A 16,699-nucleotide genomic window follows, 5' to 3' on the forward strand; every position below is an offset into this window, starting at 1 on the left:
GTGTCACGATGCAAAGAAGGAACTACAGTATTCTACAATGCGGTGATCTTCTGTGTTACTAACTTCACCTTTTATGTCCCCTGGTCAGATAGGAAAACATAGGCATTTAGAAGAGTCATGTCTTTACACTAAAAAGAGTGAAGACAACTTTGACATGGAAGAGGAATAAGTTCTCTTCCTCTCTTATAGTTTGATTGGGTGACTATATTGGGCTCGGATTTTGGCAAGGAGAGGTAGAAGGAAAAATGAAGGGGAGTAAGATTGGGTTTTAAATCATGAGAAGGAAGAGGAGAGAGCAGTTGAGAGGTTTATGTATAATAAAAGCATATGTATTACAGATGAGGGCCAAAGAAGAGCAGTTCCCATTCATTTGAAAAGTTATCCTATTCTCTCATTTTTTTTTTTTCAAAGCTAGCTCTTGCACTTGAACTTTGGTTAAGGTGATTTGGCATTTTATGTGGAGATTGCAGCACAAGTTCATCTGTGGGGCCATTTGGAATTGTCAAGACTGTTTTTAACAATTTCCATTAATGATGTATGCATTTTTTCATTTCTTACATACCAAAGCATTTGTAATTTGGTCATACACTGTTTAGTTATATTCCAGTGTATTTTATTTAAAAGTTTTACCAGTCCTAATTAAAATATAGGTTTCTTGGCATCTGGGTACAAGTGCTTCCCACAGAGCCTAATTAGTTTATAGTGTCTTTGGGATAGCTAGTCTTTCTTGCTCATTTCCAAAATTCTGTGCTTAACACTATGACTGGCACACAGTAGATTTTCAGTATATAATTGTGTCCATCATAGCATGAGAAAAGAGAACTAAGCTCGTACACTGTGCAGTGTTTGTTGCCTTTCTGTATGTAGGGGAAAAGGATTCAGCAAACTTATAGAGGTAAAGCAGTAAGGTCTTTAAAAATTAGTGCATTTAGGATCATTTGTTAAGTGGATATTGTTCAGAGGATTTTCATAAAGTAACTTGGAAAATACTGCCAATATAATATTCTCCCTTCTTAAAATAGATTTACTAGAATAAATATTGTCATAGTGAACACTTTGGTTTTGGTACAAAATATTGTCCTAGTTTCAAGTCACTAGGACAAAAATAGACAAAATTTTAAAAAGGGGTTAATAAAATTGAATAGAGTTTAAGTAATGTTTTACATGTAAAAATGTGTGCCTATATAATTTATATATATATATATATATATATATATATATATTTATATATATATATATACTTATAGATACACATAGACCTGTGTTTATTACATAGATCTGCCTTTATGTGTGTAGGGGAATAGGATTCAGCAAGCTTATATGTTTGGTCATCTCCTAAACCTCGTATCTTGCAACTGTAAGATTCTTTTCCAGATCAGAGAACTATTTGTTGTTTTTACTTAGGCTATTTCCATAATTAAAATTCCATGCCTCCCCAGGTTTCCGTGAGTCAGCAGTGCCCCAGAAAGTGCTTCCCTTCTTGAAACTCCAGGGAAGTATTGGAACGAAAAGAACTTGAAGAGGGAGCCTAGCCAAACAGAGATTTTTGAACTTTGGTAGGCTAGCTGAAGCAGAGTTTTAGCACAAACACAAATCAAAGTCTGTGTGTTCTTAAAAGCAGCATTTCCATGTAAGTCCAAAAAAAGTGCACTTTGGTTCTATTTATTTTGGTTAAAGAAAGGAAAAGTTTTGTTTTAACCACATGGTCATTATTTTGTAAGAGGACATAACAAATAATTCTGTCTTTAATCTCACTAAAGAGTAACTAAAGTTACTTGATGTGACCTTTTTCAATGGAAACTTAACAACTAAATCTTCTTTAACGTCATTATTTTCTAGATGGAGATCAAAAGCTTCCCAGGTGTTTTTGTACAATGGTTTCTGATTATGTTGTTCAAATTTAGTATTTTCTTCAAAAGAATAACGACTTAGGAGTTTGTCAGTAATTTAATATATTTTTGTCTTCTTAAAACAATAGAACTAAGAAATATCAAGATTTAAATCATAAATACTTTGGAACACTCAGAAGAACAACATGGGAGAAACTGAGAAAATTGGAACCCATAGAATAAGATGTTTTTCCAAGTTGAAGGTATGGAATTTTTTGCATGTATGTATGTATATGTATTTTTTTTTTAACTTAGAGCTTGTAAAGTTGCTCATATGTTCATGAAGTAATCTAATGTTAATGTCCTACTACCTGTTATGGTGATAATTTCTTGCTTTAATGAAGTATGTTTTATAACTGAAAGTGTGTCTAAATCGGGTTATTGATTCAGGCAATTTAGTCGAAGATAGTGTGGGGAAACTTAAAGAGAAGACAGAGTCTTTAACATTTTCAGGCATGATGTTAAGCAGGACTTATTTTCCTAGATCAAAAGCTAATTAAATGCCCCCTCCCCCACTTCAGGGTTCTCTGGGCCAGAGGAGTGTGGGGATCTCTCCTGGAAAATGGTTCCTAGGCAGAAGTGATTGCTGATCTATAGGCAGTGATCACTCCACAATGATCAAGTAAACAACTGTTCACTTCAAGCTTTGGCAGCATGCCAACCATTTTCAATAAGAAAAATGCTCATCTGTTAGCTGTTTCTAATATCTTGACTATTTCACAGCAATTTCTTTTTGCATTTTGCCTTCAAACACAATCTGAATTTATTTTAAGCCGAGGGATCAGGATATTTATCTTGGTTCTATAGCTAGTGCCTGCAAGCGGTTTCCAAACTAAGACACTGCCAGCAATTTCTCCCTATCAAATGTTTATTTTTTCTTTGTACGTGTGTAGGGAAAATATACACATGTACGTGAAAGTGGGGAATTATGATATAGATTTAGAAAACTAATTTTGCCTGAAATGCCATGTTTGTTATATTTGTAAAATTTCCCTTAAACTATCCTCAATTGTCATGTCCTTCTCCTGAAACTGAGTGGTTAAAAATAAGGTTCGAGGCCCAGGCTCCCTGGGTTCATATCTAAGTTCAACTGCATACTTGCTTCAACCCTTAGACAAGTTGCTTAACCTCTTTGTGCTTCAGTTTTCTCATCTGAGAAGGTTAATAAAATATAATTATCTGATAGGATTTTTTTCTTTTCACATGCTTGAAATAATGACTGTACTGTTGTAAAAATTCAATAAATATTCGCTATTTATTATCGATAGCAGTTGTGGATAAAAGTCAAGCCAGGCATTATTTATAAACAGTTGGTCTTTAATTTTTGATCACTTTTGAGTTTGGCAAGATCAGACATTGATCTGAATGTTATGGCAAAATAATGCAAGTAGAAGTTTATCAGGTAAAGTGAGAGGCAATTGCTTAATAATCAGATTTTGTGTGTGTGTGTGTGTGTGTAAGAACAATGTATTTTTCTAACGATGTGAATAACGAATATAATAATTTAAAATGTGCCTTGTTTACATTGGCTTGATTATATTAAACCTGAAGGGATCAATATCATAAATTTAATATTTATTTATTTTTATACTAGGGGCCCGGTGCACGAAATTCGTGTACTGGGTGTGGGGTGGGGGGAGTGTCCCTCAGCCCAGCCTGCCCCCTCTCACATACTGGGATCCCTCAGGTGTTAACCCCCATCACCCTCCAATTGCAGGATCGGCCCCTTGCCCAGGCCTGACGCCTCTGTCAGAGGCGTCAGGCCTGGGCAAGGGACCCTCATTTCCCCCCATCACTGGCTCTGCCCCCAGCCCAGGCCTGATGCCTCTGGCCCAGGCGTCAGGCCTGGGCAGGGGACCCCCAAACCCCTCCGATTGTTGGCTTTGTCCCTTGCCCAGGCCTGATGCCTCGGCCAGAGGCGTAGACCCCCATCACCCTCCGATTGCCTGATTGGCCCCTTGCCCAGGCCTGATGCCTCCGCCAGAGGTGTCAGGCTTGGACAGGGGAACCACCATCTCCCCCCAGTCACTGGCTCTGACCCCCGCCCAGGCCTGAGGCCTCTGGCCCAGGAATCATGCCTGGGCAGGGGACCCCCATCTCCCTCTGATGGCTTGCTCCACCCACCACCCAAGCCTGATGCCTCTGACCCAGGCTTCAGGCCTGGGCAAGGGGACCATCATATCCCTCCAATCCCCGGCTCTGCCCACCACCCAGGCCTGATGCCTCTGGCCCAGGCATCAGGCCTGGGCAGGGGACCCCCAGCCTCCTGCCCAGGCCTGATGCCTCAGCCAGAGGAGTTGACCCTCATCACCCTCTGATCACCAATCACCGGATCGGCCCCTTGACCAGGCCTGAGGCCTCCGGCAGCGGTGTCAGGCTTGGGCAGGGGACCCCCAGCTCCCCGCGGTTGCAGGCTCCGCCCCTGCCCAGGCCTAACGCCTCTGGCCGAAGCATTAGGCCTGGGCAGGGGACCCCCAGCTCCCTGCGGTTGCAGGCTCCGCCCCTGCCCAGGCCTAACGCCTCTGGCCTAGGCGTCCGGCCCGGGCAGTGGGGACCCGCAGCTGCAGTGGCCCCGCGATCATGGGCTCCACTTTAGGCCCAGGCAAGGGACCCCTAGCTCCCGGGACTGCCAGCTTCAACTGTGCCCAGCTCCCATCGCTGGCTCCACCCCTACTTCCTGCTATCACTGGCCAGGGCGGCAAAGGCGCTTGATTCTCTGCCTTTGCCCTGCCCCCCAGCTCTTAGCTCCCCCCTGGGTTTCTGATCACTGTCAGTGGCAGGGGGCTTCTTCCTGCTTTCCCTTTTGCCTCCCTGCATTGTGCCTACATATGCAAATTAGCCACCATCTTTGTTGGCAGTTAACTGCCATCTTAGTTGGAGGTTAATTTGCATATAGCCCTGATTAGCCAATGAAAAGGGTAGTGCCGTTCGCCAATTACCATTTTTCTCTTTTATTAGTGTAGATATTTACTAGAGGCCCAGTGCATGAAATTTGTGTGGGGTCGGGGTGAGGGAGGGAGGGTGTGTTCCTCAGCCCAGCCTGCACCCTCTCCAATCTGGGACCCCTAGAGGGATGTCTAACTGCCCGTTGAGGCCTGATCCCAGGCCCGATCTCACAATCCAGGACTGCTGGCTCCCAACCACTTCCTGACTGCCTGTCTGATTGCCCCTAACCGCTTCTGCCTCCCAGCCTGATCACCCCCTTACCACTCCCCTGCCAGCCTGGTCACCCCCAATTGCCCTCTCCTGCTGGCCTGGTCACCCCTAACTTCCCTCCCCTGCAAGCCTGGGGCCCCCTCAACTGTCCTCCCCTGCTGGCCTCTTGTATTCACATGAGGGCAGCCATCTTGTGTGTTGGACTGATGGTTAATTTGCATATTACCTCTTTATTATATAGGATTGAATTTACTGTGGTTACATTGGTTAATACAATTATATAGGTTCCTGGTCAAGGGCACATACTTGGGTTGCAAGTTCATCCTCAGCCCTGAATTAGGGTTGCATTAGAGGCAACCAATTGATGTGTCTGTCTCACAGGGATGTTTCTCTCTCTCTCCCCCTCCCTCCCTTCTACTCTGTCTAAAAATCAATGGAAAAAATACTCTCAGGTGAGGATTAACAACAAAAAGTTGCTTGTCAATTCAAGGATAACTTAAATTGGAGATTTAATTCAGTCTTGTGATAGAAGATATTTTGTCAACAGGTGGCAAACATACAATTTAAAAGTAAAATCTTATATTCTTTTCTTTCTAGATGTTTCTGCTGGCAATAACATGTGCATTTATATCCAAAACACTATCTGGATCTTATATGAATTCCATGCTCACACAAATAGAGAGACAATTCAACATCCCGACATCACTAGTTGGATTTATTAATGGGAGTTTTGAGATTGGTAATGAATTATTCCCATATTACTTCCTTTTATAATTTATTTTATCTATAGAGCTAGTCTGAATTTTATTCTCCTTATTTGTTTTAGGCAATTTAATCTTACTGAAGAGTATATTTTCTGAAACAGATTGAATAGCCTAGCTAAGTTTGGAGTATGTTTAGAAATAATTCGTTTAAATATTGCATCTGAATAACACCTAAATATTACCACATGTCCCTCACTGGATATTTTATTCTAATAGTTTCTTGTTATTTAGCATAAGTAGTTAAGTATTTATAATATTTACATTTAATTTATAATTTGATGACTCTTAAGGGCTCCATCTTGATACTTAGGAAATACAATGGAAAACAAAGGAAAAAGGAATCTGTTTTCCAAAGGAAAAAGCAAATATTTTCCTTCTCCTGTTGTTTCTGGGAAACTGACAATTCTTCCTAAGTGCAGAGGGAAGAAGAAACTGCTTTCACATCTCTCTGAATTGAAGGAAAGATAAAGTCTATTCTTAGGTCCTGCTTCTTGTGGATGACTGGGAAGATGTGAGGACAGAGAGGAAGAATGAGGGAGATAAAGATTTCTCCTGTGAACTTGCTGCATAGAAATATGAATACCACTCCTTTACAGTTTTATCATGGCTCCTACATCCTTCAAGATAAGAGTTGCCTTTAATATATTTAATCAAGCTCTGAACGAAAAATCAGGATTGAGGAGAGGCAAAATTGAAACGGGCGATTCTTGATTCTGTCTCCTAGTGTTCAGCTCCCTGTATCACCTGTATGCTCGGTGATGGAGTTGCAAATAACTCTTCACATAGTCTTGTATAGTTCAGCTCATGGTCTAAAGCAGTGGTTCTCAACCTTCCTTTAATACAGTTCCTCATGTTGTGGTGACCCCCAACCATAAAATTATTTTTGTTGCTACTTCATAACTGTAATTTTGCTACTGTTATGAATCGTAATGTAAAAATCTGATATGCAGGATGTATTTAGGTGACCCCTGTGAAAGTGTCATTCGACCCCCAAAGGGTTGAGAACCTCTGGTCTAAAGGATGGCACAGATAAAAAAGAATATTTTTGACTCTCAGCTCTTTATACTTATCAAGGGCTTGTCCATAATCAGGTTTCCCCAATTAGTTTCTTTATCCTAAGACATGGGAATCAATTTTTCATTGAGTTATTTACTCCTCAAATCCAGACTTACTTCTAAGAACACTTGGAAAAGTGGGGAATCCACAATTTTTTTACTTCTAAGGAAAGAAGTAGAAATAAATACAGATCCCTCACTTGGTTATGTTGATCAATATAAAGTTATATTTTAAACATAAGCTAGAAAAACATTTATCTGTCTGAATTTGACTTTTGCTTCTTTTTTTTCAAGCATAGGAAACATAATATTCTGATATTCTGTGGAGCAGGCATGGAGAGAGAGGCCAGAGGTGACACATGGTCTGACACCTAAGGCTAGCTAATCACAAATACAGCCTTTAAAAATTCCCAGAATCAGTCTTCTATCCCTTCTTCTGGCCTCCCTTTCTCTGCCCTATTTAATTGTTGTTGTTACAAGAGATCTGTTTATGTATCTTTCAACATTGTAAAATTGTGCCGTGCCAGCACGGCCATGGGCGAACCTGAGGTGGGCGGGGCGGTGAAGGATTAGAAAAGACAGACAAGAGAATAAAGTTGGGGCCTACATGGGACACTGCCCTCTGATTAGAGAGACAGTGCCACGGCCTGCAAGCCGAGTCTTTATTTTATAGCCAGATTCCACAAGGCAAAGTAAGGGCATGGTCAAGATGTTTACAACATTCTCAGGGATTTCGAATCTACTCAATTACATGCACCTGAACTCTATTAAGCCCACATCACTCAGCCACGTGGGACCACAGGTTCAGACCATAAGGTCAAGCTTACAACTATAAGCCTTAGGCTATAATTGTGCTGGGACTTGCACGTGGCTTTGCCACGAGAGGATAGTGCCCTCTCATTAGTCGAGGCTTAAACCGGTCCAAATGCTGTAGCCGCTCTCCACATAAAATAGCCCTCCTTCAGGGCAGAGGTTGTGTCTTATTTGTTTCATGAATCCCTAGCACCAATCCCAATAGCTGAGATAGTGTTTATACAATGAATGCTAGATAGTAAATGATTGAGTTAGGCTGTTCATTAAGCTGTTGCACATACTTACTGAAATATTTATTTTTAATTCGCTTTCTCCCCCTTAGGAAATCTTTTTTTGATTATATTTGTGAGTTATTTTGGAACGAAATTTCACAGACCTAGAATGATTGGCATCGGATGTGCTGTTATGGGCCTTGGGTGTTTCTTACAGTCTCTACCTCATTTCCTCATGGACCGGTAAGCATTCAGGCTCTGATAATTTTTTAGATTCAATTTTCAACTGCAGGAAATGAAGCTTTGGAATTTCCTTTCTAGGAACAATGCTTCCCCCAAACTCAGAGCACCTTAACAGAAACCAAACATGCAAATTCTGTTCCACCAGTCCGTTTTGTGTTCTTGGCTGCCTCGCTTCCAGTTACGTAGTCACATAAATTTTGTTAATTTCTGATAAAGAGATTTGGAACACCTCTTTTATGGAACTGAGTCTGACTGAAATATTTTTAGGGCCTTGCAAAAATTGGAGATGACTCTTTCTTTGGACTAGTTGGACACTTTTAATTATAATGTGGTTCTGTTTAATTGTAGGTCATCAAGAGACAGACCAGTCTGAAGTTTGATTTTTATTTTAATTTTTACTAAAGTCATATGTGTACAAAGTTGTAAAAATAAAATTATATTGAAAAAAGAGTTGCCTCCTGCCCCTTTAACATTGCCCATATCACTTCTTTCCAGAGGCAGCTACTTGGAACTCTTTTTCCCTCTTTCTTCTGCTATTTGCCTCCCAATGTCTCAATATTTATCCTTTTAGTTTTTGATACTTTAGTGTTATGCTATGTATAATGACTTTCTACTATAAAATCATACTCATTCTTTCCATGTGTATGACTGTCAATATTTTATCATTCATTTCGTAGTCACTTTTTAATTTTTCCCTGGATTTAATCATTGCTTATAAAAATTAATTCACTTTCTTGTTATTTGTCATCAAACTTTCCACTGGTAGGGCAACATCTTCTCAATATACTCATACAGATCAGATGGTTTCATTTTCATCTTAGGGATATCTCTCCTGTCACCACCGACTCATCATCTACAATCCAAATGGGAACCTCTAGGCCTGCTACATGGCGGCTTCCTTGAAATTTTTCCTTATCATAATCCTTGGGAATTTGCTTTGCCTCTTTCCTCTATTCAGTTATTTATTTCTTGGGTATCACATCTTCTGCTTCCCTTTTTACTTTTACTTCTTTTTGTGGAAAATATTGTCTAAGAGGTTTCTGAAAAAGTGTCTAAGGGAAGTAATTCTTTTTTTTTTATTATTAATTAAGGTATTACAAATGTGTCCACATCCCCCCCATTAACCCCCAACCTCCCTTCCCCCCCACTCCGCACACTCATGCTCCCATCCCCCTGTTGTCCATGTCCATTGGTTTGGCTTATATACATGTATACAAGTCCTTCGGTTGATCTCTTCTCCTTACCCCCGCCCTCCCCTACTTTCCTTCTGGGGATTGATAGCCTGATCGCTATTTCTCAGTCTTTGGGTCTGTCCCTTTTCATCAGTCTATGTTGTTCTCTATAATCCACAAATGAGTGAGATCATGTGGTATTTATCTTTCTCTGACTGGCTTATTTCACTTAGCATAATGCTCTCCAGTTCCATCCATGCTGTTGCAAAAGGCAAGAGTTCCTTTTTTTTTTTTTACCGCAGCATAGTATTCCATTGTGTAGATGTACCACAGTTTTCTAATCCACTCATCTGCTGATGGGCACTTAGGCTGTATCCAAATCTTAGCTACGGTGAATTGTGCTGCTATGAACATAGGGGTGCATATATCCTTTCTGATTGGCATTTCTGGTTTCTTGGGATATATTCCTAGGAGTGGGATCACTGGGTCAAATGGGAGTTCCATTTTCAGTCTTCTGAGGTAGCTCCATACTGTTCTCCACAGTGGCTGCACCAGTCTGCATTCCCACCAGCAGTGCAGAAGGGTTCCTTTTTTTCCACATCCTCTCCAACACTTGTTGTTTGTTGATTTGTTGATGATAGACATTCTGACATGTGTGAGATGATACCGCATTGTCGTTTTGATTTGCATCTCTCGTATAATTAGTGACTTTGAGCAGGTTTTCATATGTCTTTCAGCCTTCTGTATGTCCTCTTTCGAAAAGTGTCTATCTAGGCCCGTTGCCCATTTTTTTATTGGATTGTTTATCTTCCTTTTGTTAAGTTTCATGAGGTCCCTGTAGGAAGTAATTCTTATTCTACTCACCCTTGGTTGATAGTTTGGCTGGTGTAAAATTCTAGATTGGAAATATTTGCCCTAGAAAATTTGAAGGTATTATTCCAATACTTTCTAGCTTCCAGTGTTACTATTGAGAATTATGTGCCATTCTCACTCCTGTGATCAGTTTCCCTTCTCTGGGATCTTTTGGGATTTTCTCTTAAGCTCCAAAGTCTGGATTCATGATACCTAGTGTAAATTCTTTTCCTTCATTGTGCTCGGCGCCTTCAATCTAGACCAGTGGTTCTCAACCTTCTGGCCCTTTAAATACAGTTCCTCATGTTGTGACACAACCATAAAATTATTTTTGTTGCTACTTCATAACTGTTATGAATCGTAATGTAAATATCTGATATGCAGGATGGTCTTAAGGGACCCCTGTGAAAGGGTCATTCGACCGCCAAAGGTGTCGCGACCCACAGGTTGAGAATTGCTGATCTAGAGGGACATTTGGAAAAGTTACTTGTATTATTTCTTTGGTAAGATTTCCCCTACCCCTCTATTTTTCTTTTTGTAGAACTTCTGCTTGAATATTGGATATCCTGGATTAAGCTTATATGTTTCTCAACTTTTTTTCTTCAATTTTCTATCTCCTTGAATTCCTGTTACTTTTTGGGAGATTTCTTTAACTTTATTTTCCAAATCTTTGAGTAGATTTCTAGTTTTTGCTATCACATTTTTAATTTCCAAGGACTATTGTGTTTTGAATGTATCTTTTAGAAGAACATCTTATTTTCTTTAAAAAATGCAGTGTCTTTTCCCATCTAAATTTCCTTCTTCTGTCTTCATTGTCTCTGTGTCCTCTTAGTGTACAGGTTTTATTTGTTTTGACTCTATCTTTACTGATACAGGGTTTTCTCCTACATCTGGTGGTTCTTGTTTTTTTGTTCATATAGAAGAGAGCAGTATAACTTCATCAAACTAACTGGAAGTTCTCTATAAATGTGTAGGACATGATTAATAGAGGACTTCTTTGTATGGTGATTGTACAGGGAGTGGCTATTTAGACGGCTCAGAACAGCCATAACCTATCAGTTACTTTTGACAGGGATTCTCCAATCTGTTGCCTAGGAGGTAGAAGCTTGGTTACCATCCAGGTGGGAGTGAGAATCTCACTTTTCAGTATGTACATTAAAAAAAAATCTACTACCCTTAGTTTTTAGTATAGCCTTCTTTTTCTCAATGTGCCTGTTCAAACACTCTAGAGTCAAAGACCGTTTCAATTGGAATGGCAGAGGATGTCTGTAAGGGTTTAACTGCCCCTCATACACACTTTAAACCAATTCTCTTATTTTTGGACCATGCCTACTCACCAATTTAGAAATGTCTTATATCTTGCCCGAAACTTTCCAGGAATATGTGGCACACACTTGGTTGTTCCCATGCAGGCACTTACTTAGGGTTGCATTTTTGATATCTACTAATTCAGTGACCACTCAGTTATATGTTTTCCCATTTTCAAAATCTTCTTGTCAATTTTTTCATTCTTTCTATCCCTGTGGTGTTATTGCCTTTCCTTTTCTATTTTAAAATCCATTCACTGTCATTTTGCTGATGTTTTGGGAATGAATGGACTTTGAATGAGTTATTAGGTGTTAAGTGGATAAGTCACATGAAAAAGACATTTCATCTTCTCAGGTATTTCAAGCTGGCATGTCTCATGGCATCATAGGTATGGAGACAGAAGCATTTGTCCACAGTTCACAGTCAAACTCATGGGCATGACTAGGCAATTGTTCTAAGGGAAAGGTGTTTTAACACTCAAGCTCATTTGGAACTCAGAGGGCAAGTCTTCCACCATTATCCCTAACAAAGAGAAATTTTATTTGACATTTTCCTCCATTCTTTCACAATTTAGGATAATTTAGGATTTTCTGACAAAGAGTATGCTGAGCTTATGGTAATTTGCCTAATGTAAATGATCACAGTCTATTAATCCCTTTGTTCTTATGAGAAGAGGAAAGATCATTACATTGTGTTGTCAAGTGTTTGAGTTTCTCCTAAGGTCTCTTATTATAATGGGCAAAGGTTTTGTTTCTCTTAGGGGTTAATGAACACAAGCAGGAATTATTGTTTAGATTCTCAGAAAGTGGGGGTATATTTCTTATGAGCGAACCTCAAAAAATCCATAGTTGGAGACTTGTTTTGTTGTGTTGTGTCCCTGCACCCCCACAAAGCCTTTGCTTCTTAATTATATTTTGTCAAGTCTAGAGTCTATTATTTTTATTAGTTTTTGTCCCATATCCCACAGTAATTGTTTCCAGTAAATGATCACCACAAGCTACAGAAACTTGATGTTAGGTAGTCTGAAAGGTAGATCATCCACATGCAAATAACAGAAAGCTAGCTGTCAAGGGATTGTGCATTTATAATGAGCGGCAAGTTTTTTGATGATATTAATTTATGATTATGTGGCAAAGATGAAAAGAGTTTTTTACTAAATTTGAATATTATATCTTAAGTGAAGCAGGAATTAATCTACATAGTGTTCACTTTGCCTTTATTAGTTTCTAACATAAAATGTTTTCCCTGTGTTCATACAGATATGAATATGAATCTACAGTTTTAGGCAATTTGTCCTCAAACAGTTTCTTGTGTAATGAAAATGGAACCCAGATTTTCAGACCAACAGAAGATCCGTCAGGTTGTTGACTTCATTTTATTGTTTCTGTTCATTGAATTTGAAACTGAACACGTGTTACTGAGGGGTTTGAATGAGGTATTGGGTTTGATTAAAGGACTAAGTAAAATAAACAAAAGATATTTTCTTTGTTCAGGAATTTTGGAGGGGATCCCAGAGGGGAATAGGAATGGCTAATAGTAGAGCATATTACTCCTATATATTTGAATATACATATTAACACTTCTTTGTCTATTCTTTAAAATGGTTATTTAAAAACTAGTGGCCCAGCGTGCAAAATGGTGCACAGTCGGCTGCCCACTGTGGGAGCCGGTGGAAGCCATGGTGCACCTGTGGGAGGCAGGAGGGAGCTGCACCGCTTCCGCGTGAGGGAGGCTGGAAATTTCACTGCCAGCATGGAATCAGAAGGACTCAAAATAGTTTCAAGGAGTGTAAAAAAGCTGTCTCAGAAACTCTAAGCCAAAGGAACCACCTGGGGAAACAAAGGAAAATAGTGGCATCAACAGTGGCCCTTGCTGTCTTCTTGAGCTGGCTTCTGCCAAAGGCTGACTTAGGTCTTATTTCCTATTTCTTTTTATTTTAAAAAATTTACATTATAGAAGATAAATAAAAACTTCCCAGTTTGGTGAGTCTCCAATAAAGTGCATTAATTCTTTGATTACCTGTTATTTTCAGTTTTGTTCACAAATCACTGTACTCAACACAGAAAGAAATATGAATACTTAGAAATGAAGACTGTAATTTTCTGGATTAGAAATAACTGAGAGATAGACCTCAAAAGAAATTTCCAGACCCAGCTGTGCTCAGGACTCACATCTGTGGCAGTAGCTGGGCAGTTTATTGTAAATGAGAATGTTATAATTCACTTGCCTGAAAACATGACTCTATAGAGCAGTGGTTCTCAACCTTGGCTGCACATTAGAATCAACTGGGAATCTTTTTAAAATGCTGATTTCTGGGCCTCATCCTCCGGAAATTCTGTTTCTTTGTTATGGGGTGGGGCCACAACATTAGTAACAAAGAAACAGAATTTCTGGAGGATGAGGCCCAGAAATCAGGATTTTAAAAACGATTCCCAGGTGATTCTAATGTGCAGCCAAGGTTGAGAACCACTGCTGTAGAGTATTCTCTTTGACAGCTATTTTGGTTTAGAGATGAAATGGCTAAGTCTTCAGAGGCTTGCCTTCCTCCCTTTCAGTTCCCTTTGGCCTAGTCTTTGTTATTCTGCTAAGTAGCTGCTGCTCCAAGAATTCAGGTAAATTTCTTTGTTAAACCTTATTTGGTGGTTACAGTACACAGTAGATTATATAGAGAAAATGTGATTACTATCTAGTTAAGTATTTTTAGTGTCTATAAAGTAATTACAGCTGTAGAGAATTCAAACTTCAGTGAGACTCTTATTTAGATCTTGTAAGTATAGTATCAATTCTAGGGGGATATATTTGTGTTTGTTGTTTTTTTTAAAATATATTTTTATTGATTTCAGAGAGTAAGGGAGAGGGAGAGAGAGATAGAAACGTCAATGATGAGAGATAATCATTGATTGGCTGCCTCCTGAATGCCCCACACTGGTGATTGAGCCTACAACCTGGGCATGTGCCCTGACCAGAAATCGAACCATGACCTCCTGATTCATGGGTTGAGGCTCAACTACTGAGCCACAGCTGCTGGGGTTTTTTTTCTCTTCTCTCCCTAGAGTTATTATAGGAATGGAGTAGCAGTCATAACAGCTAACTAGATGGTGTAGTTGTAGGCAAGCTGAGGGAAAAATGATTCTGACTTCTAGTATTTGCCAATTTCTGTGGTGTAAATGCTCCTATAAACTATCAATGTGTTGTCATTAAGCATTGGATTGGGAAGAGGTGCATATAATACTCATCAAGAGATCTCGTCCAACTCAGTAGGAAATGGCTCCAGCATACAACTTACACATTGCAATACCTAAGTACTCTCAGAAAATGCAAGAGGGATGACCCAGTGAGTTATTGCTAGCATAGTAATATAAATCATTTACAAGGTGCCATGTTGCATAAAAACTGTGAAATGCTTACCATAATCTTAGAATTACTTCTATACTTATAGCTTAACTAGAGGTCTGGTGCATGGATTTGTGCACGGGTGAGGTCCCTCAGCTTGGCTGGTGTTCATAGCCTATTGGGGCCATCTCATTCAGTCTTGATCGGGGCTGATTGGGGCTGGCTGGGGGAGGGACTGAGGGAGGTGGGCTGTGGGAGCACACTGACCACCAGGGGGCAGCTCCTGAGCATCTGCCCCTTGGTGGTCAGTGTGTGTCATAGAGACTGGTTGACCAGTTGGTCTAAAGGTCTCTTAGGCTTTTATATATATAGATATTTTACTATCAAAACACTGATGCAATATGTTTTTTCTTTTTAAAACAGAGTGTGTGAAGGAAGTTAAATCATTAATGTGGGTATATGTACTAGTAGGAAATATGATACGTGGAATTGGTGAAACTCCCATCATGCCTTTGGGTATTTCCTACATAGAAGATTTTGCAAAACCTGAAAACTCTCCTCTATATATTGGTGAGTTTGAAAATATGCCTTAGCTTCTTTTCAGGATAGTTAAATCCTTTGAGGGTGGATATTATTTATTTGGACTCTTACTGATTTCCAGAATGATGAAAAAAGTACTGCAGCACAGGTAGTCATCAGTAAGAGTTTGTTCAATGGAACAATTACATGCTAACTCCAAATAAACCACTTTGCTAAATCTGCTCTTTGCTGTTGAAAATACTGCTAATCTAGTGTCCCTGGAGTTCTCTTTGACTCCTTCACTTTCTTGGCTCCACTCTATATTTAATCTGTGAAGAGATTCACCAAGGGTTTCTAAAAAATGCCCCTCATATTAAAAACTTTTCTCACTGTTTTTATTATGTCTATTTAAAAAAAAAATCTGTTTCTTATTGATTTCAGAGAGGAAGGAAGAGGGAGAGAAACATCAATGATGAAAGAAAATCATTGATCAGCTGCCTCCTGCACCCCCCGCCCCCCAACTGGGGATCGAGCTTGAAGCCTGGGCATGTGCCCTGACTGGAATTGAACCATGACCTACTGGTTCATAGGTTGACACTCAACCACTGAGCAACATTAACCAGGCCATTATGTCTAGTTTTGCTCAGGTCTTCATTCCTTCATTTGTAGATTATTGTAACTTCTTTTTTTTTAAAAAAATTCTTTATTAGTTAAGGTATTACAAATGTGTCCTCATCCCCTCCATTAACCCCCCCCCACCCCCCATTCTCTCATCCCTCTGTTGTCCATATCCATTGATTTGGCTTATATGCATGCATACAAGTCCTTTGGTTGATCTCTTCCCCTTGCCCCCTCCCTCCCCTACTTTCCTTCTGGGGATTAATAGTCTGATCACTGTTTCTCTGCCTTTGGATCTGTCCCTGTTCATCAGTCTATGTTGTTCTCTATATTCCACAAATGAGTGAAATCATGAGGTATTTATCTTACTCTGACTGGCTTATTTCGCTTAGCATAATGCTCTCCAGTTCCATCCAAGCTGTTGCAAAAGGCAAGAGTTCCTTCTTTTTTTACCGCGGTGTAGTATTCCATTGTTTTTTAATCCACTCATTTGTTGATGGGCACTTAGGCTGTTTCGAAATCTTAGCTATGGTGAATTTTGCTGCTATGAACATAGGGGTGCATATATCCTTTCTGATTGGTGTTTCTGGTTTCTTGGGATATATTCCTAGGAGTGGGATCACTGGGTCAAATGGGAGTTCCATTTTTAGTTTTTTGAGGAAACTCCATACTGTTCTCCACAGTGGCTGCACCAGTCTGCATTCCCACCAGCAGTGCAGAAGGGTTCCTTTTTCTCCACATCCTCTCCAGCACTTGTTGTTTGAT

The 16,699-nt window shown here is 39.8% G+C and overlaps 1 protein-coding gene across 2 annotated transcripts in view; it reads left to right on the top strand.

Moving 5' to 3' along the window:
- Nucleotides 1–1,439: 1,439 nt before the first annotated feature.
- SLCO1A2 (solute carrier organic anion transporter family member 1A2) overlaps nt 1,440–16,699 on the top strand; it is a 48,083-nt gene continuing 32,823 nt past the window's right edge. For both annotated transcript variants that reach the window (XM_081083101.1, XM_081083100.1), the window contains exons 1-6: nt 1,440–1,630; nt 1,979–2,092; nt 5,643–5,784; nt 8,000–8,132; nt 12,724–12,824; nt 15,221–15,367. In XM_081083101.1, the coding sequence (XP_080939227.1) occupies nt 2,036–2,092; nt 5,643–5,784; nt 8,000–8,132; nt 12,724–12,824; nt 15,221–15,367 (580 nt within the window). In that variant the 5' untranslated portion in view covers nt 1,440–1,630; nt 1,979–2,035. The remainder of the gene's footprint in view (nt 1,631–1,978; nt 2,093–5,642; nt 5,785–7,999; nt 8,133–12,723; nt 12,825–15,220; nt 15,368–16,699) is intronic.

The sequence above is a fragment of the Myotis nattereri genome, assembly GCF_964212035.1.
Source record: "Myotis nattereri genome assembly, chromosome: 2".
Classification (NCBI taxonomy): domain Eukaryota; kingdom Metazoa; phylum Chordata; class Mammalia; order Chiroptera; family Vespertilionidae; genus Myotis; species Myotis nattereri.